The following is a 25,951-nucleotide window of genomic DNA, read 5'->3' on the forward strand; positions in this document are numbered from 1 at the left end:
AACTGAGCTATATCCCCAATCTCCCAATGACTTACTTTTTTTTCCACAGAAATAGAAAATACAAACCTAATCATTCATATGGAACCACAAAAGACCTCAAGTACCCAAAGAAATCTTTAGCAAAACAACAGAGACATCACTACTCAATAATAAAATTTACTACAAAGCTATAGTAATAAAAATAGCATGGTACTGAAATAAACAGAACAGAGACCAACAGAGAACAGAACAGTGAGCTCAGAACAATACACATTTATAATCAAAGAATTTTTGACAAAAGGTGGTAAAATGCATGATAGGGAAAAGATAGTCTCTTTAGTACATGGAGCTGTTAAATAGATATTTAAATGCAGAAGTATAAAAACAGACCCAAACCTTATAACATATTAAAGAAAAATCAACTCAAAATGGCTTAAAGACTTATATAAGACCAAAAATACTCCTGAGGGAAAGCTCCATGGCACTGCTCTGGGTGATGATTTTTCTTAATAAGACCCCAAAAGCACAGGTAACAAAAGCAAAAATAGATCAATAAAACTGCATCAATCTAAAAAAGCTTCTGCATAGCAAAGAAAATAATCAATAAAGTCAAGAGACAACCTAGAGGATGGGGTGAAATATCTGTAAACCATCAACTCATCAGGGGCTAATATCCAAAATAAATAAGAAACTCAAATCAATCATAAAAAAGCACAGAACTCAATTTTAAAAATGGACAAAGGACCTGAATAGACATTCTCAAGAGAAAACATACAAATGGACAAAAGATAAATGAAATGTTTAACATCACCAATCATCAGGGAAATGCAAATTAAGAATATAATGAGATATCACCTGACATCTGTTGGAATGGCTGTTCTAAGAAAGACAAAAGATAAGTGTTGCCAAAGCCTACAGAAGAGGGAACTCTTGTAAATTGTTATTGGGAATGTAAAATAGTCTAGCCAGAAAAAAGTATGGAGGTTCTCCCAAAAAAATAAAAAATGGAACTACCATATGATTCGGCATTCCCCACTACAAAGAATACATAAACATTATATCAAAGATATATCTGCGTTCCCACATTCGTGGTAGCATTATATACAATAGCCAAGATGTCTATGATGAATAGACCGGAAAAGATGGTGTGTATACATATATACACATACATGTGTGTACACCCATACACATACACACTCACACATAATGAAATACTACTCAGTCTTAAGAAAGAAGGAAATCCTATCATTTTGACAACATGAATGAATCAAGAGGACATTAATGAAAAGAGATAGAGGTCAGGCACAGAAGGACAAATATGATGTGAATTCACTTATATGTGGAATCTAAAAAAGTGGCACTCATAGAAATAGAATAAAATGGTGGTTTCCAGAGATTGGAGGTAGGAAGATCAAGGAGATGAACATACACAAAATTTTGGTCAGAGAGAAGGAATAAGTTCAAGAAAATTACTATATATTAAAGTGACTATAGTTAATAATAATATATAATTGCAAATTATAAGGGTAGATTTTACATGTTCTCACTATAAAAAAAGGTAACTAAGGTAGGCTGGGTATATAGCTCAGCTGGTAGAATGCTTGCCTCTCCTGCACAAGGCCCTCGGTTCAATCCCTAGCCCCACAAAAGAAAAAAAACGTAACTAATGCATATGTTAAATATGCTGATGTAGCCATTCCACAATATATACATTAAAACACTGTCGTTTATGACAAATACAATTTCTACCTGTTGACTAAAAAAAAGAAAAAAAAAACAAATTAAACTGGCTTGAGTTAGTATGTTGTAATATTCATTATTCTCACGAGTTTAAATTATTGGAGACATTCAGTAAACAAATATTTGTGCAGAAATCATGTAATACAAAAGTTTCTCAAAAAAGAAAAAAATTCCATAAGACCTTTAACAGAGAGGTATAAGTAATTTTTTAGTAGCTTATATTTTCATAAGAGCTGTACTTTTTTTTTTTTTGGTATTGAGATTGAACCCAGGGGTGCTTAACCACTGAGCCACATCTCCAGCCCTTTTTATTTTATTTTTTTAATTTTGAGGCAGGATCTCACTAAATTGCTGAGGGCTGGCCTTGAACTTGCAATCCTCCACCCTCAGTTTGTTGAGCCCCTGGGATTAAAGATATGAACCACTGTGCTCAGTAAGAACTATATTTTAATTAAATATTTTCAACTACTATTAAAATGAATCAGCATAATACACCAATAATTATGGGACATACAGATATTATGTTCCTTTGAAAAAATTACTATGAAATACTACAAATAAAATAATTAACTTACCTTCCTCTAACTATATTTTCCTGAAGAAGCTCTTGAATAATAATACTTATATTAGAAATGTTGACTTTATTGATAAGACCATTGATTGACTTCTTTAGGGCCTCCCAGCTCATCCTCTGGTATGCTAAGCTAAAAAGAATTTCAATAAAAATTAAAAGTTTGTCAACAATTACAATAACAACAGGCTATTAAGTAGTTTTTTATTAACACTGTTTTCACAAAATGAGTTTTAAGTATAGTAAAATATATTCATAGGAATAAACAGATTATATTAAATCATATTTGATTTACCGTATATATAATACCAAAGTACAAACCATTTCCCTTCAGTACATGGTAAGATTATGTAAAAATATGTAAGGATATTTTGTTCTTATGTCCATGTATGTTGTGACTTAAAATCAATTTTTTAGTGAAATTCAATGCCTGCTTATTTTGTATTATATTGCTTCACTTAAACTTGTCTTTTGTGGAAACCTTTTAAAATAAATGCAATTTAAAAAATTTGAAACCACAATAAAAATAACCCAAATAGAGGCCACAGAAAGGAAATTTTATTATGACTCTACCCATAAAAGTATCAGAGAGACAACAAAATTAAATGTTTTAATTTGTTAAAGAAATGGTAATAACTACAGAAAAAGGGAAAGTCACATGGAACATTGTTTTAAGGATTTTAAAGTCTACATCTGCTGAGGCAGTAGTCCTACAGCTATACCAGCTAAATGATGGATGGCTACAGACTTTCAATTATTTAGCCCCAAAGGTTTCATTGGGTTAAACTAAAATTTATAATGTCTTAACTTTTAAAACTTTAAAATTCTACAGATTTTATAACTATTATCTAGAATTTGATTCTAGCTGCAGAAAGTCTTAACCTTTTTCCTTCCATACTGTTCTCTGGAAGTCTGATGAAGACAGAGGCGTCTAGAAATACAGAATTACAAAGAATATTGAAATATAGTCTTTAAAACATAGAAAATTTAAGTTTGATATAGTAATCTATGAGCTCCTTAACATATTCAAAAATAAGAAGTGACAGAAGGCCAAATAATAACTTTTGTCATAGCCAAAAAATCATATTAAAGATATCTGCAACAGATTGTTAAGGTTATAGTCTGTGGCCTATATTCCTAAAAGAAAAAAACATTAAATTTTAGTGAGATTAGTAATAACAAATACAACTTTTTTCCATTCACATTCATGGATTGATTGCCTATCCACTGACCTTTTGAAATTCTAAGGTGAAAAATCTGCTTGAAGTAGTATACCAAAGAGGGTCAAAAATGGTGCCTGATGAGCAAGAATATTTTATCAGTGACTGTTTAAATTATCAGTAGATGGTGAGGCTAGAAGACAGACTGACTTGCAGTTCATCTAATTTTTGTTTCTAAGTTCTCTACATCTACCCTCTACTGCCTGCTCCCCAGGTGGAATACTTCCCCTGTCCCACAACTCCAACCCTTTTGTATGCCCTATTTCTAGAGAAATGAGACCTGTGGCTCAACAACTAGCCGAATCTATAAGATACTCCTGGTATCTACTTATAACCTCTCCCATTAAACTGATCAAAAAATTATATCAAGTATAATTATATTTCCTAACTAGGAAGCCTTCAATTCACCCAATTATCTACTGAAACAAAAGACTAAGACTTCAGACTTCTCTTCAGATATCTAATTCTCATTGTCCCCTTTTCAGCCCTGAATAGACTTCAACTGTAAAAGTACTTTCCAGGAATCTTCTTACAGTTGCATATAGTGCTGATTCTCCCCTTTGTACTGTACTTATAGGGAAGCAAGACTTAGATTAACAATGATGTTTCTAGTCTTTTACAATGAGGATAAAAAGCATTGGAGTGAACTGGAGAAAGTGAATACTTTTCATTAATACTGCCCCTTCTGCCTCTGCAAGAGAATGCCTAGATAATCATTAAGCTCCCATTAATAAGCCATCCCCAAATTCCTCCTCAATAGTCCAAATACGACAACCAAACCTGGAATATGGCACATACATAGGAATTTGTTGGTTTGAATTTAATGTCATTTAATACTCCTTTCTAGTTCTTAAGGTTTTAATTTATTTCACAATCTTCATGGGTATATTTTATGTGACATTTCTATTTCAAGCTAATTGAAATACTTTATATTTTATTTATCTAAGCCTCTCAAGTATTTTGCAAGTTGCCATTAAGACACACATGAAAAGGTATAGGAACATTCCTTGTTGGTTCACCTTGAATCTGTTTTTCTTAAAAGTGTGGCTACCTTTTAACCTAATCTTTTTCCTAACTTCCTGGCAACTGAGTTATGACTTCATTCCGGGACCATACTTTTCCAATTACCATCTCATTCCACTGGACAAAGTCTTGAAAACTTAGCTGTACTTTCCTAAAACACTTGTCACCATTTACTGTGAAAAGGGAGGCGGTATTTCTGTATAAATGTTCACATATGAATTTTGTTTGTTTACCTTTGAGTAGCAGAAAAATATAGTCTAAATAAAAGCAAGAAAAGGAGAAAACTGTCATCTTCATAGATTTATAGAGGGATTGGCAAACTATACCCCTAAGCCAAAAGCTGTCCACTTCTTTATGTAAATAAAGTTTTATTGGAACATGTCTACACTCATTTGTTTACATATTACCTATGACAGTTTTCAAATTATAATGATGTTAAATAGCTACAATATAGACAGAATGACTCACAACCTAAAAAATTTTTCTGTGGCGTTTTATAGGTTTGCTGACTCCTGGTTTAATACAACTCAAAAGATTCATTTTAGATCAAAATATCAGTGGTATTCTTGATTATATATATAAAAAATGTACACAACCAGTTTTAAAAAAATATTAAAATAAAAGATGAATAACTTTTTCTCAAAATTTTAAATTAATTCATTAAAAAATAATAAAGTTATGAATTAATATCCAGGTAAATTATACATAATGTTCTTGTTCAGAGTGTGGAGTAAAGAAGAAAAAAGGTCTCTAATTTGAGGTCTCTATTGTTGTGGACAAATGCAAAGTCTCAATAACCAAGGTTGACTAGATCATGGTTGATTTTTTCAATCACTGCCTGGACAGATCTACTACCTCAACATACCTGTTCTTATCTGTAATCTGTTCTTGCATCATTCTGAGCTTTGCAGGAGGAATATATGCTCCACCAGTGCGAGTAAGAAGAGGGTCCAATTCATCCTTCTTCTTCTTTGCAGTAGGTTCATCCTGGGAAGAACTCTGGATTACTGATGGTTCTGGGCTTCTTCTCCCAGGAGATGGGGATTTTCGGGACCTTTTCCTATCCATATCTCTTTCTCGCTCTCTGCGTTTTTCTCGATCCCTGCTTCTGTTAAAAAAACAACAACAACAATATATATATAATATATAAAAATATATTTATATATATTATATATACTATATTTTATATATTTTCTATATATATATTATATTTTATATATTTTCTATATATAAAAGTGGTTTAGGATGGTGAAGTATGCTTCACAGAGAAAATGTAACTTATATTAGGGCTTCAAAGGCATCACAGTATTTAGAATGGGAGTATGTGGGGAAGGAGGACAGAAAGAAGGAGAATGACATTTGCAACTGGTAGAAGAGAGAATAACAACTGAATAACTGAGCATGAATATTAAAGCTAGAATGGGAAGACCAATAAACAATAAAGAATCATGCATGATAATAGTTTGAAAGATGAGTTTGAGTCAGATTATGAAACCTTAAAGACAACTAAGATTTTAAGTTTTTTATATTGGAGATGAAGAGGAATCATGAAAAGCTTCCGAGTGAGAGTGTGACATGAAAAAAAGACAACAAACTGGCCTATGGTATATATGATAAACTAGATAAAGAAAACTCAGTTTTATTTTCAATAATGGCAAATTTAAGTGTAAGATTGCTTAAAAAAAAAAAAGTAATACTTGAAATTGCTCCTTGATAGAATTCATATTTTTATTAGAAACCTCAAAAGCATCTGATTGTTTGAGGCAATGTGGGGAAAAAATAATTTTTCTAGACAAAATTATGCTTCCCTTTAATGTAAGTAATTATCCTTTCTTAACACTTAAAAAACAATCAGATTGCTATTTTCTCTGAAACCATCAAGAACTCACAAAACAGTCTTGACTTTTTATTATTTCCCCCCAGAGATGGGTTAGTACACTTAGCTGTTTTTTAATAAATTGTCTTAGAAACTCAGATAATTTTGTTCCTGTTTTACACAATAAGCTACACACACACATTAAATAAAAGTGAGTTTCATATCATCACAGCATCACTGAAAAATTCCAGACTTTAGATAAAATCAAGAGGATATGTTTGAGATGATTTGTTCTGAAATAATTTCAATTTACATGGAGAGAGAAAAGCAATCACCTATCCAGGCTGCTATGAAGGAAGAGTTCTGAGTGACTGCCAATAAGGACAGAGACAGTATACACTAAAGCTGAGTCAAAAGGGGAGAAAAGTGGTTTCAAATATAAATCCCAATTAGATACAAATATAGATGCTCCAAATTCTATCCACTGATTTGCAATTGAGTTGCTTCTTACTGTGAATAATTCTTCTGAGAAACACCACTTCAGATGGCTATCACACCCTTAAAATTATTGTGTCTGTTCTTTTATAGTGCAGAAGGAATAGAATATTCTTAGTCTAAATAGAAACACCTGTAATCTTCAAATGTTTCTGGTCTGTTAGCCCTCATATTTTAGCCTGCTTGTTTCACAATGTGACTGTGGGTCACATGAGACTTTATGTTCATACATTGGACCACACATAAGGAGTTACACTACGGAAATACACTCAAATGTTGCAAAAAGACATGGGCTCTGGAGTCAGAATTGAGTTCCAGTCCTAGTTTATGTATCTACGAGATGGGTAACTGCAACTGTGGTTGTTACTTAATTACTTCAAATCCAATTCCTTATTTGTAATTTTTAGAAAAAAATAGTATTAAGTTTGTATGAGTTTTGACAGTATGAGAAAGTATGCAAAATCCTTAGCTTAACAATTATGTTGGAGTGGTTGTTTTTATTATCATTAACATAATAGCTGATAGGCCTGGCTTTTGGAGGCTAATTTAATCTGACATTTTAAGACTGGGTATAAATTAGAATGTAATGAGAAGGATATTTTGACTGCAGATATTCAATAATGTACTTAGCTCCAAATTGCAGAAGAATTTGATCAAAATTCTAGTGGTGGATTGGTTAGTCCTGGTGGTTATGGAATGGATAGTAAGAGATAGATCACAAAGGGCACAGACCTTAGTGAACAAAAAAGACGGCAGAAAAGTTTTTTTGAAACTGTAGGACTAACAAGGCAAACAGAAAAATCAGGACAGCTGGTTTTATGAAAATGATAACAAAGGTCTATGAACGGCACATATAGTGATAATAGAAATATCATTTCCATATAGTGATATGAAAATAGTTGTTGGAGAAAAACATGGAATATGAGGACAGTTTCTTAATACTAAAATAAAAATAAAATTTATCAACCATCACTTTGTACATTAGGAAATCTGAATTGTTCCACTCCCCCCCCCCACTGTTTTTAGTGGTGCTAAGGATCAAATCCAGTACCTCACACACCCAGTGCTTTACCACTGAGCCACATCCCCATTCCACTATTTTCTATATGCTACTCAAAGTGCAAATGGTTCACTGCTTATCATTACTCAAATAGATATGCTAAAAAAAAATTTTTTAAAGTTATCATTTTCTGAGTATTTACTATGTTCAGACATGGTAGTAGGTGACAAATTATTTTTAAACCTAAAACACCAGAAAAGTCATGTCATCACATTAATTTTATACACGAGGAATCTGAGGATCAGAAGGAAGTTGGTAAGAAACTAACAAATTTGTATAACTAGTAGTTAAGATCTGAATATGTATGACTATGAAATCTATACATAACACTGCCTCATTAAATAGAATAAGACACAGACATCCCAAAGTCAATTTCAAATGACTAAATTGTCTACATTACTACTTCTCTCATAAGCATGGATATGTGTAAATTAAACTGAGTAATATATGTGAGTATCTACAAAGTGACTTCTGTTTCAAGAAGTTGAGAATATTCCCACCTTCTGCAGAGTTTCAGTTAAGCTTTTTTCCTTATACTGAGCATCCCCAATATCTGCCGACTTTCTTTGTGGCACCTACTACTTCTAATTGAGGATTTCTTTTCCCAGATGCATTAAGTACCTTTTTTCTACATTATGTTTTCTCTTGAGCAAATACAAAGAATTTTTACTTATGTTTTTAAAGTGAATTCTCAAATGCTGACTCCTGTCAAATATTCATTATGAAAATTCTTACTAATTTCTCCGAGAGAAAAAGAATTAAAAATTAACAACACAGATTATAATAGTCTGCTTAGTTTTGAATGTAACATGAACGGTACATAGGTTTGTCTCTTAAATACCATCCCTAGAAGATTCCAAACACTCTCATTCCAATGTTTTATGCACTGGAGAAGAGTTTACCTGTCCTCCATTTGGTTTCCTCATCTATCTCTTAACCACATAAATCTTGTAGGTCCTGTTGCTAGATGAACATACAGGTAGATAGCCAAGTTCTCCAAAACTCAAGTAAAAATCATATACATTTAGAAAAAAAAAAAAAAATCTACAAATTAGTAACTTCATTCTCAATATTCCTAAGCCATGGGCACGAAAGAAAATTTAGATCACTGTCATAACATAAATGTATTTGATTTAGTAAAAAGACTCCCTAAAACAATCACATAAAACAATCCTTCTTGCTGTACAATATAATGATAAAACTTAGGCCTTATGTCAGACCTAGTGTTTGCCACTATTGTTTCTGAAATACAAACTGCTACTTCTCTAGGCCTCAGTTTCATCAGCTATAAAGCAAACATAACAGTTCTTACTTTCCAACTGACTACAGTAAGGAGTTAATTTACATGAAGTCCTTATTAGAAAGCCTGGCACATAAAGACATCCAATTAATGCTAGTTGCTATTATTATTGTCTTTATCATAAAATAAAATTAACCAATTTTTCTATAGTTAAAATTCCCAATACTAACCGTGATTCCATGCCACCATCATAAGAATGTCCTCTTCTTGAATGCTCATAGTCTGACCTGCTATAATCAAAGTAATCTCTATCCCGAGGAGACCTTTCTTGTTCTGCATATCTAACATATAAAATAAGAAAGCCAAAGTTGTAAGTTGAAAACAATTACCTTATGAATATTTAGGAGAGTAGCTAAACCACCTTTATAATTGCACATATTCTCAAACTGGTTTTAAGTAACAATTTATTTTACTAACACCCATTCAGTCAGAATTATAAACTTTCAGCTTATATATAGCAAAATGCCTAGAATTCACTTAACCAAACTTGTTCATCTTGTTTCACATTGTCCTGAGAGAAATTTATGGGGAAATCAATTATAATTGTCAGGAAAAAGACTATCCTACAAATAATTTCTTTTACTTACCTGGTTCATTTATCAAAGCACTGAACAAATGAGACCAATGTCATTGGTTGGGTCTCCATAAGGCTCAACTCTACTGCAAAAGACTATATTTTATTCTTGAAATTGCATAACTAGATAATAGTGAGAAAGGATGGAAATTATTAGCAAACAAGGATTCACTGCTTTAGATCCATTATGTGAATCTTTAAAGTCAATAAAATCAGAGAATTTTATGAGAAGTTATATACATTATAAATATGGATATTAACATAATTCATATTTTATATACACATCTACAATTAAGGTATGCATACATGTATATTGTTTGTGTGCGTGTGTGTGTGTAGAGACAGAAATATCTATGTATAAGGATGTGTGAATGAATATATATGTGAGTATAGAATACGTGATAGGTGGAAGACAGTGAGTAGTCACAAACCAGGGAAATAAACTTGGTGTTTATAATGCAAAACTTTTTTGAGAGATTTAGCAAAGTAGAATAAGAATAAAGTATATAGAGAGTAAGGAACCTTTTCCTTCCAGAACTGTTTTCCTTTAATTTTTTTGTACTGGGAATTGAACCCAGGGGCACATTACCACTGAGCTACATTCCCAGCCTTTTTTATGCTTCTGTACTTTGAAACAGGGTCTCTTTAGATTGCTGAGACTTGCCACAAACTTATGATCTTCCTGCCTCAGCCTCCCAAGTTGCTGGGATTATAGGCATGCACCACTGCATCTGACCAGAAATTCTTTTTAATAGTTACAGCTTACTAAGATAAATAATATAGTCACAATATGAATACATGGTGAACATATGGTAATATTTCTGGATTGTTAAATCTTAATCATAATAAGATGATATAATGTATATAAAGACATTTTGTAAACTATACAGAGCTATGTAAAATACAAATGACAGCAGTGAACACCAAAACCAGTATTTCAACATCCATCCTAAAATTAGGAAGCTAAGCGCTAAATTATTGCACAAACTTATTATAAAAAATTTATATTACAGTTAGAACATATAAAGCTTATTTACCTGTCTTCTGGAGAAGAGGTCCTCTGATATGAATTATAGTTTTCCCTTCTGTCATGACCAGAAGAATGCTTTCAAAGGGAAAAGAAAGGAGGAGCAAACATTTTTACAAAAATTTATGTTAAAAAGTATACAGATAATGAAATACATGTCTCAGAAAATTGCAAGTACTTTGGCTCACATTTGTGGTTATATTCAAGTCTTATATTACTGCTTTTACCCTAATCTTCCCTATATGAAAAACACAAATAGTAAAGATTACTGTAGATGGGTAAAATAAAGAGCTAGGAGAAACAAACTCTAACTCTATATTTATAAAAATTCTTTTTTTTTTCAACAAACATTATTTGAGCATCCGAATGTGTAGTGCCATGTCAGACTCTAAGGAATTTAAAACAACAACAACTCGACTCTTAAGAAAAACATCCTATGCCAAATCCTATGAAAAAGAACTAACATACAAATAAATAACTTCATGTAACTTAGGACTGACAGGACATGTGATATGAGACAGATATAAACCATTCACTTTCAACACATATCCTAATTAAAAAATCCAAATACATTAAGAGGCCAAAGTACTTATTTTTACTCAGACATACATGTGAAATTTTTTTACACAACTAGCCAACATTGGTATTGACAAGCTTTTTAAAAAAAATTCAAATAATTTTTTTGGTAGTGCTGGGGATTGAACCTAGGCCCTTGTGCATGAGAGGTAAGCACTCTACCAACTGAGCTATATCCCAGCCCCTCAAATAATTTTAATAAATCTTAACTTGAAGAAAAAAAGTATTTGTTAAACAATTGGTCTTGAAATCTAAAAACAGAACATATCAAACAATGAGTTGTGTAAACTTACATACTTGCCTCTTTAATGAGAAAAAGATACATTTAAAAATAGAAACTTGTTCTGAATGGAAATGCAAACAAGCTCCAGCTTCCTCTGATTTTGTGATTATCAAGTTAACAGCAGTATGAATCTAATATTATTACAAGTAAATGGCCGATCTCATCAACTATTGAATTTTTGAATAATGTACGCTAACTAGACTAATCTATGAAGAAACATGAAATAATAATTTAAAGTAGCCATAGTTTTGCTATTATTTTACACTAAATGCAAGCATCTTAAGATCTGAATATGATGCATGGTGATCAATAATGGTAACATTATTGAATACACACACACACCCCTAACAAAGTTTTTAATTTACTTATTACCACAATAAAATAGAACTGTTTAATGACATAGGTTTTTATAAAACTTTACATCAAGATCCTAAGCCAAGGGCTGTCAGTAGTAGGGCACATGCTTAGCATGCATGAGGCCTTGTGTACAAGCCCCAACACCCAATATAGGGGAAAAAATCCTAAGCCAAATATAGAGCTGAAGGAAGGAAATACCTGCCTTCCATGTCACACTCATTCAGGGAAGCAAATTCCTTAAGAATGATGGTGGAATCTCCTGTGTCATTTGGTACATATTTTCTTTTGCATATCCTCACACATGATTTGTAGACACACTGATGTATGCATACACATGCACACACACAAACACACACAAAGAAAACATTTCATATATTCCTTTGCACATAGTTACTCTCGTCTGGCCAAGTAGCTACCTTTAAAATTGTGTGGAGTTTGAAGCATGTATAATATCACTCTACTATCTCATTCTAATGCCCCAGTTATATAAATGCACTGTTGTTTAAAGGATAGGTAACTAACTATAAGTTTGCATCTTCTACCAAGAATTTCAAACACTTACTTTTATCTGTGCCACACTACTTTTCATTTTCTATTGCCAACTAGTTTGATCAAAGAATCGTTCCTCAAGTTGGTCCAAGTAATAAGTACACAATAGTTTGGATTGCTGGACAGTTTACTTTTTCTGTCTGCAAACATCACCTATAAAATAGAGCAAAGAAAGCTTTGTTAACAATGATAAATTGTGTATAAAATAATGATATATTCTTTCCACATATTAGACATTTGAACACCTAATTTTTCTTAATCAATAAGCACAGATATAATCAATAATAACAAATTTAAATCCCTAAATAGTTCCACAAAACAATGTATATCTAGCACATATTACTGAAAAAGATGCCACAAACAAAAGAGCACATAGGCTTCATTATAAAGACAGAACAAATTAATTTAAAAATAGAAGTCTTATAACTTTATTAAAAATGCTCTCAGTGAGGAATACCTATATGATGTAATGGTACCGTAGTATTATAAAAAATGAACTGAGGAAACAGTCATAGAAAAACAACATAAAGGGAGTATAAAATAGCCAATGTTTCTACATAAACTAAGAATGAAGTAACTGATGCTCAGGCAATGATAATCATTCAGAAATAAACTGACTCCATAAGATATATAAGGTACTAAACTAAAATAATTGCCTCAACGTGATCTATTAATACTTCAGATAAATATGCACATTTGAGAACTAAATATTTGGCTCCAAATAAACCTACTCATCATTAAATGCTAAAATGTCTTTCTATAAAATAAATTTTAGCAATTTCTGCAAAATGCTATGTTATGTTCGCATAAAACTGCCATTTAAGCATTTTATTGGAATTACAAACTCAAATGATTTATGGTGTGAGGTAAAGAAAGTATAAAAATAAAATTAAGTAGAATTAATACATATACAGAATACAGAGAAAGGACTGTGTTCAATACCAAAGTAACTGAATAACTAGGAAAAAGATTTTTAATTTGAGGACTAGAAAAGCTATTATCTGGTCTATTTTCTTCTTTTTAAAGATTAGAACACTAAAAGTCAGACAAATCATTTCAACATTCTAAATGATAACATCAGTTAGTGGTGGACCTATAAGTAGAAACCCAGGCTAATGACACCTAGTTATACCTTCTTTTCACACATATGAATAATTTTGACACTGTAAGTGAAAAACAGCTACTATCATTTATGGGGATGTACACAAATCAATAAGTCAAATGGTCAGCATGGAATCCAGGTTAATAATAGCAATATACATATAATTCTTTACAAACTTATTAATCTATGAAATATCATTGAAATCTAAAAGCATATTACCACTTATGTATCTACAGCTACAGTTAAACAGATTAACGTGCCTAACTGTACATAATGAGTTCATATGAAGCCTCTTTCTTTTGACTAGTTACTACACAATTGTGGGCAAAGCTTAGTCTTATTTTTTGGCTGGCAAGATGTCCCAAATCTTTGTATTTTTCTTCAAGGAATGACTATAATCTTAAATCTTAACAACCGCATCAGCCACCAGTCTATCTAGTACCTTATTATGCCCATAACCATAACATTATTGTTTGAACTCAGTTTCAGAGTAACTTTTCCTACTAGAGTCTATACCTCAGGTAGACAACTGAAAAAAAAAATCTCAGAATAAGTTACATTAAACATGTTATAAAATCAAATTTGGTGGTAGTAGTACAGAGAGGAGAAATATGCTCCCCTTCCTTAAATAGCCTATTTAATATAATGCAAGAATTACAATCTTAATAAACCTGTGTTAACAAATCAGATTACAAAAATAAGGGCTGAGGATGTAGCTCAGTAGTAGACTGCTTGCCTAGCATGCATGAGGCCTTGAGTTCAAGAAAGAAAGAAAGTTTCAATGGGGAAAAAGGAATGTAGAGACTAAGAAAATTCAGACAAATAATAATTACACTATTTGGGGGGCTGGGGATGTAGTCAATGGTAGAGCACTTGCCGCATGTGTCAGGTCCTGAGTTCATGTCCAACAATACAAATAATAGTAATAATAACAAAACACTATTTTCTTATAAGAATCTAAGTAATAAAGGTGTTTTGATTTCCAAGACCACTGTAGCTTATTTGGCATGTTTTGTGCAAATTTTTAAAAAGGGTACCTGTACTTTCAATTTAAAAATGGCTATGTAGTTCCTACTGGTGCCAAACCTTACAAAGATAACAACTATAAACTCTTCACAAAATACACTACAATCTGAAGGCACTACAGAGAACAAACAAAAACAGGCTAATTGTGGACAGGAGTAGATGCCTAGGAGAAAGGAACATGAGGAAGTTATCTTCCATGTTATGACTGTAAACTTGAGTGCAAGCTGCAGTCTGTACCAAGTATGGCAGCCAAAAACTAATAGAAAAACTGTAGTCATTCTCATTTGAAGAACAGTCTGAGGTAACCACAATTGTTGGAAAGCAAGGAGGAATCAGAGGGGAGACAGCCAGAAAAGGGAAGCCTCCAGTGGCATGGTATAAACTCTCCCCAAATCTCTATCTGCCTCTGAACCAAAACATGAAGAAGGCAGATTACTACTGGACCAGCTCAGGAGACTAGAATTTGCAATTTAGTCCAACTAAGTCAACTGTTTAAAAAGTCACCACTTCTCAGAATGTAACAGAATTCAAAGTCTCTATAAGTAACAGTATCCAGGATATTATTAAAAACAACTTATTAAAGAAAGTAGCTCAGTTTCAAAAGACAATCAGAGGAAACCAATGCTGAAATGATACAGATACTGGGGTTAGTATAGAAGGTTCTAAAAGCAGGGTTTTGAAAACATATGGAAAGATACAATAGGGGGAAAAACTGCCTGGGGGAATTTCAGCAAAGAAAAATAAATGAACCAAATAAACTCAAGAATTGAAAGACATGAAATATAAAATTTACTGGATATGCTTAGAATAGATGAATGAAAATAACAAAAAGTCAGGGGACTTGAAGATAAATTGATAGAAAATACTCAATCTAAAGAACAGAGAGAAAATATTTATAGAAATGTGGGACGATATTGAAAGAATCCTCATATGTGTAAATAAAACGTCCAAGAAGCAAAAGAGAGAAAGAATAAGGAAATTTATTTTGAGAAACAGCAGGCAAATTTTCCCCAAATTTGTTGGACAAACCTAAATTTACAGATCGTAAAAGCTCAGAGAACGTAGGATAAATATAAAGAAAACTACAATCACACACATATTCATCAACATAAATCAATAGACGAAGCATCCATAATCTGAAAATCAAAAATGTTCAAAAGAATTTTTGAGCTATCAGAAACTTTCATATTTTGGAGCTTTGCAGGTTTCAGATTTTCAGATTAGGGATGGTAGAACAGTAAAATGCAAATATTCTATGCAAATATTAAAAACCAAAAAAATATCCAAACTTTAAAACACTTCTGAACTCAAGCATTTCAGAAAAAGGATCCTCAATCTGGAGTCAAACTGTTGAGGATCAAAGATAATGAGAAAATCCTGAGTAGTAAGAGGAAAAAAAAAAAAAATCAACACATCACGTATAATTCAAATTATAGTCATTACTTAATATTGTAAAAATGGTGTGCTCAGTCACCATGTTAAAAACCAATATGAATTACAGCTAACTTGTTATATAAAAGATGAATGAACAAATCTTTCCAGTTAACAAAAGCTACTTCTCTCTCACCTTGGGTAGACACAACTCTGCAGGGACAATGCTTATCTTGGCTGGATTTTAGGCTCCACTTGCCTCTACAAGATGACTCTGTGCCATACACAAGTAGTATGACTCCCTTCAAAAGTCCTGTTTTTATGGCTTTAAAGGTATAGATAGAGCCATAAACTAGAAACTTAACTAAATTCTGCCCAAAAGCAAAGGATTTTTTTCTATCTGTATCAGCACAATCACTGGGTCATTTCTATATTCTTAATACCTTTATTATGCATTAATACATAATTCATGCAACCACAAAAAATATTTACTGCACCTCTAGTATTTGCCAAGAACCTTTGTAGGTGATGGGTGACAACAAAGAATAATCCTAACAAATTCTCCTGCTTATATCACGCTATATTATAGGTGTCAAAAGCTAATTAAAATAAGTGAAACACCTAAAACCTCAAGGAAAGTGGCGGGTTGTACTTTTTTCTACATGTCAGTTTCAGATCATTACTTAATATTCCAAAACTGGTCTGCTAAGTCACTATGTTAAAAAACAATTTGAATGATGAAACTTACACGATAGGGGAATTACTTGTACGTGTATTGGAGCCCATCTAATATACTAATTCAGAAGACAGGGGATGGGAGAAGAGAAGGCTCAGGCCTACTTGTTTTATGAAAACATTCCCAAGATATTTCCAATATCCAACTCATCCCAAGTCTCTTCAGCTCTACAATTCTGAATCAAAAGCACACAGTTTCTCAACTTTCTTAGGCCATGAACCACTTAGGTATAACACAGGGCCCCCACAGTCTAACTCCTTTATAGTAAGAAACTTAGTCATAAGCTAACTGGAAAGAAACATCCAAGTTTCAAATGTATTATCTTTACCAATTCACTGGTAAGAAGTCTGCAGATATATGTAAAAGAATACGTGTATCAGTGGGGCTGGGATTGTGGCTCAGAGGTAGAGTGCTCGCCTAGCAGAGCAGGACCCAGGCTCGATCCTCAGCACCACATAAAAATAAAGGCATTGTGTTGTGTCCATCTACACCTAAAAAATAAATAAATATTAAAAAATAAGAATATGTGTATCAGTGATTTTTATAATTGAGAAATCACGCTGTAATTTATGATCACTTTTATAATCTTATTCAGTCCTCATAATAACCTTGATTGGTGGTTTTAGCCTTATTTTTCAATGGCAGAACTAAGTTACTGAGAGTTGAAACAATCTATCCAAGTAAACCATGGCTAGTAAATGGTAGAGCTAAAATTCAAACCTAGGTTTATCAGATGCTTAAATCATTTAATATTGTATCTCAAAGGATCCCAAATAATAAATTGATGTCAAATTGATAAATTATAAAATGCAAACAGGTACAGTCTGTACTACCCAGAAAACTTCCTTATCCTAAGTGCATCCATTCCTTTCAGATAACAAAGACTGTAGTGCTAATATAATGAAGCACTACTTTTGGAACATGCATAATAATTTTAAGGATTCCTTTACTTAATTAGCACACCTAAGCTTCACTGTGACCAACTACAGTATAAGTGAATAAATCACTTTACTCTATCGTGGAAGATTAAGTATTTTCTTTTACTTTCCCTCTGGGTTATGAAACCCATTTTCTCTTCCCAATTTTCTATGTATTTTATTTCAAATTGCCTTACTTATTTAAATTTAATGAGTTTTCTTTCTGATCAGTGTTTTTTTTTCCCCCTTTCTACTATTCAACCTTCAGCAGCAAATAATTTCTGGCAATCAAGTATAGTCTGTTACATGTCCATGCCTCAAAATGTTAAGAGTAAAATTGACAATATTATAAAAGTAGACTCTTACTTCAGTTGTAACAAAAAATGCATATAGTACTATAACTGTCCAGATTTATACAGAATATGCCTGTAGGGAAATTCTGGAAGCTCAACATGTGCATGCTTGATATTTAGACTAATTGGAATTTCCTGCAATGAGAGCAATTTATCTAGAGTTTATAGTTCTCCCTGCTCTTCTTAGCATCACTGTGGATTTTATGATGAATTATTAAATTTCTCCCCTTGTCACAAGTAAGCAAATCAGCAAACCTATTCCTGCTTCCCTGAGCAAGTCGGGTATTTTGCAACAGGAGATGTAGCACTCCTGGGAGCACTAGTTTTAACACGATGAAGATTTTCTATCAGCTTCAGCAAGCATCAGAAGGCAAGATATTTAATAACATTTCTAAGAAATACTTCAGACTGCTAACTAGAAGCTATGAAATTGTAAATTCTGCAATTTTGTAAAAAATTTAGAACATGAGAAAACAAACGGATGGCTAGAATACACTGCTTTCTAGCTTATTCCAAAAACAGAACACTTCTACCCCTGTTACTTGGGGTCTTCCATTCATGTTAGAAAACTCACTGAAATGTAATACGATAAAACTGCTAAAGAAAAGGGGAATTGGGGCTGGGGATGTGGCTCAAGTGGTAGCGCGCTCGCCTGGCATGCCTGCGGCCCGGGTTCGATCCTCAGCACCACATACAAACAAAGATGTTGTGCCCGCCAAAAGATAAAAAAAATAAATAAATATTAAAAAACTCTCTCTTTCTCTCTCTCTTTAAAAAAAAGAAAGAAAGAAAGAAAGAAAGAAAAGGGGAATCAACAAAATGAATTTCCTTTAGTTTAGTCTATTCATTCTAAAGACTGATAGAGGCTTGGTGAATTTCAAACATCACTGTGTTAAAAACCAAAACAAAACAACAAAAAAACTCTTGGTTACCCAATGGGGAAAATGATATGTAACAATATTCAAAATTTAAAAATTGCTTAAATTGGTTCTAAATGCCAAAATGTAATGAAGGGAAAATGACAGGACTCTCTGGAAAATCCCCCAACAGAAGCCAAGCCTCCATCATTTCCAAATATTGTTTTTCCTTCTCAGGGAACAAAAACGAATAACTAATTGGCCATAGTTCTTAAGCACAATATGACAAGATTGCTATGTAATTTCTATATCTGTACTGAAAGAAAATTCCTTTGTTTTGGAAAATGTATCTTGCTCTTTTTTGTAGGTTATATACTAATGAGAAATTTGCCCATGATATGCCACATAAAAAAAAGTGATGTGAAATTTGATTTCAGTGTAGACTCACGATTTCAAGAGAGAAAAAAAGGTCAACACTCCTGTTGCCTTTTCAGAAGAGTCACCAGGTACAGGTTGACAATCCTTTATCTGTAATTCTGAAATATGAAAAACTCTGAAAATATTTAGCAGCAAAACCTGACATGGGTTGGGGTTGTGGCTCAGAGGTAGAGCACTTGCCTAGCATGTGTGAGGCACTGGGTTCGATTCTCAGCACCACATAAAAATGAAATAAAGGTTTAAAAAATAAAAAATTAAAAAACCTGACACGCTAGGCTAGGGATGTAGTTCAGTGATAGACTGCTTGCCAAGCATGTGTGAGGCCCTGGGTTTGATCCCCAGCACCACACAAAACAAAAAACAACAACAACAGAACAACAACACAACCCTGACATGCATCAACTTGAGACTTAACCCATAAACCCTTGAAACAATGCAGGAATACAAACGTGTTTGATTAAAGGATACTGACTGGGAGCCCAAAAGGGAATACTCAATAAATATTACATGCACTTGTATTTCTTTTCTAAATTCTGAACAATTCTGAGATTTGAAACAGTTTTGATTCCAAGAATTACAAGTAAAGAACTGTAGACCTATATAATGACCTCCTGGTTGGTAAATCCAGGGGCAACTTTCCTCTTATCAGACACTGCTCTAGTATTTGATATTGCTATTCCCCCTTTTCTTGAAGCTCTCACTTCTTGACCTACACATTACCTTCATTTGGTTTTCCTCCTCTCTTCTTGGTCCATCCCTTTGGTATTTTTGTGTTTTGTTCATTGCTATATTCTCAACACTCGGGGCTCTCAACACATATGTTAGGTTAACAAATGAAGAGCCTTGACTTTTTCTTTCTCCATATTCTCCCTAGAAGACCATCTATAATCTCATAGCTTCAACTCACATGTGAGAACAACTTTTCACTCCAGCTCAATAGTCTCTATAAGGTTCCAAATCCTATGTCATAGAAAGCTTAGAAATAAATTTGCTCCTGATTTTACTACATTCTTTCTGTATACAAGAGCTTAAAGAAGGCTCCATTCAGGGAAGATAGCATAATGAGACTATAACAGTTTTGTCTTAAAAACACATTGGTTTTGACCTCCCTAAAAATTTTTCTCACAAGGTCTTTATCTGTAGGTTGTAATAACTTATATCCCTGTGTATGCTACTAACTGGTATTCCATTGTATAGAGTAAAAAGATTTTTAAAAATATTTATAAAGCTGCTTATAGGAAACCCAGGCTTTTATAAAAGTTCATTCCATTTCTAAATATTTGATACTACGCCATATTTTCCAAATGTCCTATGTAAAACAGAAATTGTCTTCATGGCTTCAACAATGTTTCTGCATATATTATTTCATAATAAAAACAGTTCCTCAGTACCAGTCCAGCTCCTAAATAAAATAAATCCTAAAGAACACCCTTCCTGCTACTATACTCTCAATCATTTGCACTGACATGCTCCTAAGACTTCCTCCTCTTGCCTTACTTTCCCCCTACATCCTTTGGTTAACAGCTCGGCAGCCTGGCAACGGGTTTTACCTTTACTGATAAACCTCAGCATCTCATTCACTGAGAAAATGGTGTCAGTATGGTTTTTCTTGGTCTAATGATTAAGCTAAATATATACCTATTTTCATGACAAGAAAGACAAAACATTAAATTTCAAACCTGTATCACAACTCTCATCACTCTACTTAGTGAATGCCTTGTGGTAAAGAAAGAGCTCTAATGATTCTAATCACCCACTGAATGCTTCCTTCTTCATGCTAGTTTGTGCAAAGAGTCTCTTGGTGAAATAACATGTGAAAACTTGTATTAAAAAACAGGACCAGAAAACAATGAAGCTGGAGCCATAAATGATATTTATATTATGCTGTGGCTCAGAAAAGTACTTCCAGAGGAAACAAGGAAATACAAAGCTAACAGAAAGAAGTATGGTCAAGGTTTTTTAGTAAAGGAAGTGCCTACGTATACTGTGGTGATACATATGTAAACAGCACACTGGTAAACGTTCCTGTCCTCAGGTGGAGTAGGAAATGTTAAGTGATATAGCTATGCTGTAAACACTGCACTGCCGGAAGAGGAAGTACAACCAGTGGGTCTGGAACATGAAGAAAGAAGCAGGTCTAAGGCTGATTTCTGAAGGGTAAGTAGGAATTATTCACATGGAAAGGAGGAAGAGGTCATTCAGGAAATAAAATCAGTATGTGTAAAGACAGACAATAAAGAGTTTAGGCAATTCCATGTTGTTAAGAGTAGAGCACAGGGCACAGGTAGAGAACTGAACAAATGAGATGGAACATGAAACTGAGGTGTGAAAGGCTTTGTGTGAACTCACTGAATCCTTGATGTTCTTAGCTATTGCTGCACACCCAGAAGCTAGGAGAGTACCTGGCACTTAATAGGTTCCAATTTTAAAACTAAATTTTAAAAAAGGGGAGTGTGCCTTTTTGATGATTATTCCCCATTTCTTCCTACACAGAAAACTCTATAATGCTATTTTGATAATTTTCTTATCAAGGAATACGTTGGTAGTCTAATTTCAACTATTAACTCCTTTTGGAACCACCAAGCTTTCTCGTAACTGCTTCAAGGCAGCACTATCAGATGACATCTTCTATTTGTCTTCATTCATGTTAACCTGAAGAGCAGCTTGAATAAATTTCCCTATTGAGCGAGATGAAAAAAATACCAGTTCCATTGCAAGTATTGCAAAAGGAATTGTGACCCTAAAGGAGTTCTTTCAACCTCACAAAAACATATCTAAGTAATAGCAATGCCTTCATCTGACCTTATCCTACCTTGTTTCCTCCCCACCCACCAAGTCTGTCCCTCAGTTTGCCTAATTAACTATATGGGTTGAATACATTCTGCCAACTCTCACAGAACAGCTTTGAAAACAACCTCTCTGATTATCGGAGAGCCATTTAGTAAACCATAATCAGGATTAAAAAAAACTTGAAGGACTGAGCTCTATAGAGAAATTTATGAAGTAGCCTCTTAGCTCACAGTACTACATCTTACTGCAGAAGCTCTTGTCACCAGATCTAGAATGAAGCTGTCTAATAAACTAATTCAGGTAAGGACTCACAGGGTACCATTTCAGGTGGAAGTACTGTACTGTCTGGCTCAATCCATTCATGAGTTAGGCTCAAAGACAGGTTAAACCTGAGTTGACATTGACTGGCTCAAGTGCACACATGCTATCTTCCATTAACTAATCCATTCTTTAATCACAGAAGCCTTTAGTGTGTACCCAGGGCAGCCCATATTGCCTTTCTGCTATCTGTTCACTTGGAAAGACTTATTAGCCTGGCTACAAAGAGAGAACGTTTAATTTAATCCATTCCCTTCTCTCTCTCTCTCTCTCTCTCTTTTTTTTTTTTGTACTGGGGACTGAATCCAGGGGTACTGTACCACTGAGCTATATTTCCAGTCCCTTTTTCATTTTAAGACAGGGACTCACTAAGGCTGTAACTTACAATCCTCCTGCCTCAGATTCCTGAGTTGCTAGGATTATATATGTATGTGCCACCATACCTGGTGACAATCCATTCCTCTCTTCATATACTATTTTTGAAGAAAATGCTTTGAAAGTTTGCACTCTGTTGTGAACATTTAAATGTCTCTTCCACTGTCCTACTGGGAAATGTATATACTGAGAAAAAAGCATAAGTCTGGGGGATTGGTGAAATTCGTATGCCAGAAGCCTTATTGTTCCATTACCCTCTCATGCTAGGAGTTCCAGATTTAAAAAGAAAAGTAGGGAAAAATGAAAGGGAAACCCTCAAAGTTATCAATTGGGATTAGCTGTATTACTAATAACCATTTCTTTCTATAAGCTCTAGGCCAGCCATAAACAAATCATGGGTATTCTAGGTAGTACAAAATTAGTCTATACATTAGTACATGATAAACAGAAAATACGAATTCAAGTTAGGACATAGTATTACAAATACACAAAGTGTCACTATGTCCTCTTTTGGTAGTTTCAGATGGAACTAACTGTAGGTCACTTGGCTACATACAATTATTAGGGAGAAGAGCCAGCCTCTAAAGACTCTGGCAGAACTGACAGAGCTAAGAAAGCTGGTTTGGAAAAAATAGTTAAGTAGTCTAGGAAATGTCAGAACTCCAAAAATGATTGCAGCTAAATTCTCCAAAGTGGGGAATGATGTGGTAGCAAAATAGGGAAAAACCAGCTGGCCATTGATCAAATACTTCAAATCAAGGAGGGCAGAAACTCAGATTGGGGAGTGGAAAGGACATAACATAGCACTAGGGAATGGGGCTAGAGTAGTGCTTCTCAAATTAACTGGCATGACAACCACTTGGATGGTTTGGTATAAGAGAAGTTTTATGAGCCCACATTCCCCAGTTTCTGATTCAATAGGACTGGCATAAAGTCCAATAGTTTACATTGCTCATAAATTCCCAGGGGATACTGATAGTGTTGGTTTAGGAGAGCACATTTTGGAACTCTGAAGAAAGGGTATTAGATCAAGCTTCTTAGCTTCTCAAATATGACCAATAACAGTCTTGAAGCCCCAGCCAAATGAGTTGGAAAAGATTCCATGAGGGTGCCAAGGACACTTAAAAGTAGAAGGGCAACATTCAGAACCAAACAATAAGAACTTGTGCACAAAGAATGCATCAAATGCACTGCAATAGTAAAAACAATAATCACTAATGCTTTATACAGGCCTTTTGCCTTATGCATATCATTTTTCATCAAACTTAAAACCACCCACTGAGATAGGCCCTTATTTTTTTTTTTCCACATCAGGAAGGCAAGACTAGAATGTTGGGTAACTTGCTCCAAGTGTTAGAGTGAATATGTGCTGCACCAAGACTGAAATCTTGGCTTGGTGGCCCATCAAAAGTGGGTTTCCTCTTCCTACATGTGCTACTTGTAGCAATGTATCTCCTGGTCAAAACCATACTTTCAATGCCAATTCTAAATGTGCCTTTTCATAATAGGATGATAACTTATGTTGTTAACTCCTGCATTCATAGGAAATCCTAAAACAAGGTAAATTTAAATAAAGATAAAACAGACTAAGGAAGAGGCAAATTAACTGATCTGAAGACCAAGCTTCCATGTTTACCTGCTATTTCTAGTCTACAGACATGCAAGGGAAACTCTTACCCCACCTTTTTAAAATTGTTGGTTTGGGTTTTTGCTTTTAGACATGGAACCACAGGGCCTCGTGCATGCTACAATGAGCGACATCCAAGACCCTCTTACTGAAATGTAAATCACCTAATTCTTGTATCTAAAATTTAGTCTTTTCTCAAATCTTCCCTTTTTCACTTACCTCAGAAAACTGTGAGGATTAAGTGATGAAGGGATTACTGCAGTTAAACTCAGTGAAAATAACTATGTTGTTGCCATTATAAAAGCGTATTGTAGGACCAGCTCCGTGGAGAGGTGGAGACTGCTACCCAAGTTTAGGAATTACCGCATTATTGAAGTACCGCTACGGAGGGACAAGGGTCCACAGAGGAACACCATACAATGAAAACCAGCGTCCCCTCTGAAGGATCAGTATTTACCCGGCAAGACAGCGAGAAAGAAACATCCAGTGAAATAAAAAAAACCAACCAAACAAACAAAAACACCTACAGGGATATTCCGTTGGAAAAAGGCAAGAGCCAAGCTTCCACAAGGTTAATTAACCACAGTTCACTGATCCCACCCCCTTGGTCCCGGGACCCAGGCACTAGGAAAGGGCCCTGGTGAGCCTTTCCGCTCGAGAGGCTTCGGTGATCCGCGTCTGAAACACGCTGCACACCATGGAGGAAGCAACCAGCGCTGGTGCTGGATTTCAGCAACAAAGACGCTGCGAAAGGAAACCCAGAGACCTCACTAGCAAGCAGGGTCCGAACGCGCAGGCGGAAAGCCAGTTCACGGCCGCCCATTCCCCTCCCTCTCTGGACTCCCCGGCCCAACCGGCTCTCACATCCCGACCTCGCGGGCCCACAGGGCTAGAGTGGCCCAGTGCCATCCAAGGTCGTACCGCCGCCGGCACCCCTCGTAAGCCCTTCACTAGCCACCCCACCCAGCCATCCGCCACCCCCACTCTGGGTCGCTGCTCCCGGCCAGTCTACGGAGTTCCATAATTACCTAAAGCTCCACCGCGCCGCCATTACACCGGATGTACATCACTTCCCCTTCCCACAGACTGGCAGCAGGAGGAAGGCGGACCGTAACACAAACCTGACGCAGTAGGCTATGGGACATCAACCCATTAAATTAAGTTTGATAACATGAAGTAATACCAGATTCAAAGCAGTTGATCCGGCCACATGCCTTCCGTACCAACTCGGCGACAAAAAAAAAGTTGATAGGAACTACAAAGCCCAGCATCCCCCGGCTGCGCGGGCGGAAATGACGAGTGCAATTGTGGTTTGGGCGTGAGAAGGCCTCAGGGCACGGTGGGAATTGTAGTTTTTAAACATACGCGAGAAAAAGCACATGCAGGTTGCCCATTCTGGACTTGATAAATGGTGCTGACTTTAATCTAAAACTGCTTTTATAACATTACCAAAAAAAAAAAAAAAAAAGGT

General features: G+C 34.6%; 1 protein-coding gene across 4 annotated transcripts in view; it reads right to left on the reverse strand.

The window, feature by feature from the left end:
• Cwc22 (CWC22 spliceosome associated protein homolog) overlaps nucleotides 1–25,686 on the reverse strand; it is a 54,517-nt gene extending 28,831 nt beyond the window's left edge. The window contains exons 1-6 of one of the 4 annotated variants that reach the window (XM_015481116.2): nucleotides 25,509–25,686; nucleotides 12,584–12,723; nucleotides 10,816–10,883; nucleotides 9,375–9,485; nucleotides 5,399–5,641; nucleotides 2,295–2,423 (exon numbers count right to left, since the gene is read on the reverse strand). In XM_015481116.2, the coding sequence (XP_015336602.1) occupies nucleotides 2,295–2,423; nucleotides 5,399–5,641; nucleotides 9,375–9,485; nucleotides 10,816–10,883; nucleotides 12,584–12,610 (578 nt within the window). In that variant the 5' untranslated portion in view covers nucleotides 12,611–12,723; nucleotides 25,509–25,686. Of the gene's footprint in view, nucleotides 1–2,294; nucleotides 2,424–5,398; nucleotides 5,642–9,374; nucleotides 9,486–10,815; nucleotides 10,884–12,583; nucleotides 12,724–16,265; nucleotides 16,508–24,699; nucleotides 24,723–25,007; nucleotides 25,138–25,508 lie in introns of those variants that run through there. The other 3 variants (XM_048808111.1, XM_048808112.1, XM_015481117.2) reach the window with 3 other exon arrangements.
• Nucleotides 25,687–25,951: the final 265 nt, after the last annotated feature.

The sequence above is a fragment of the Marmota marmota genome, unplaced genomic scaffold, assembly GCF_001458135.2.
Source record: "Marmota marmota marmota unplaced genomic scaffold, marMar, whole genome shotgun sequence".
In the NCBI taxonomy this organism is placed as follows: Eukaryota; Metazoa; Chordata; class Mammalia; order Rodentia; family Sciuridae; genus Marmota; species Marmota marmota.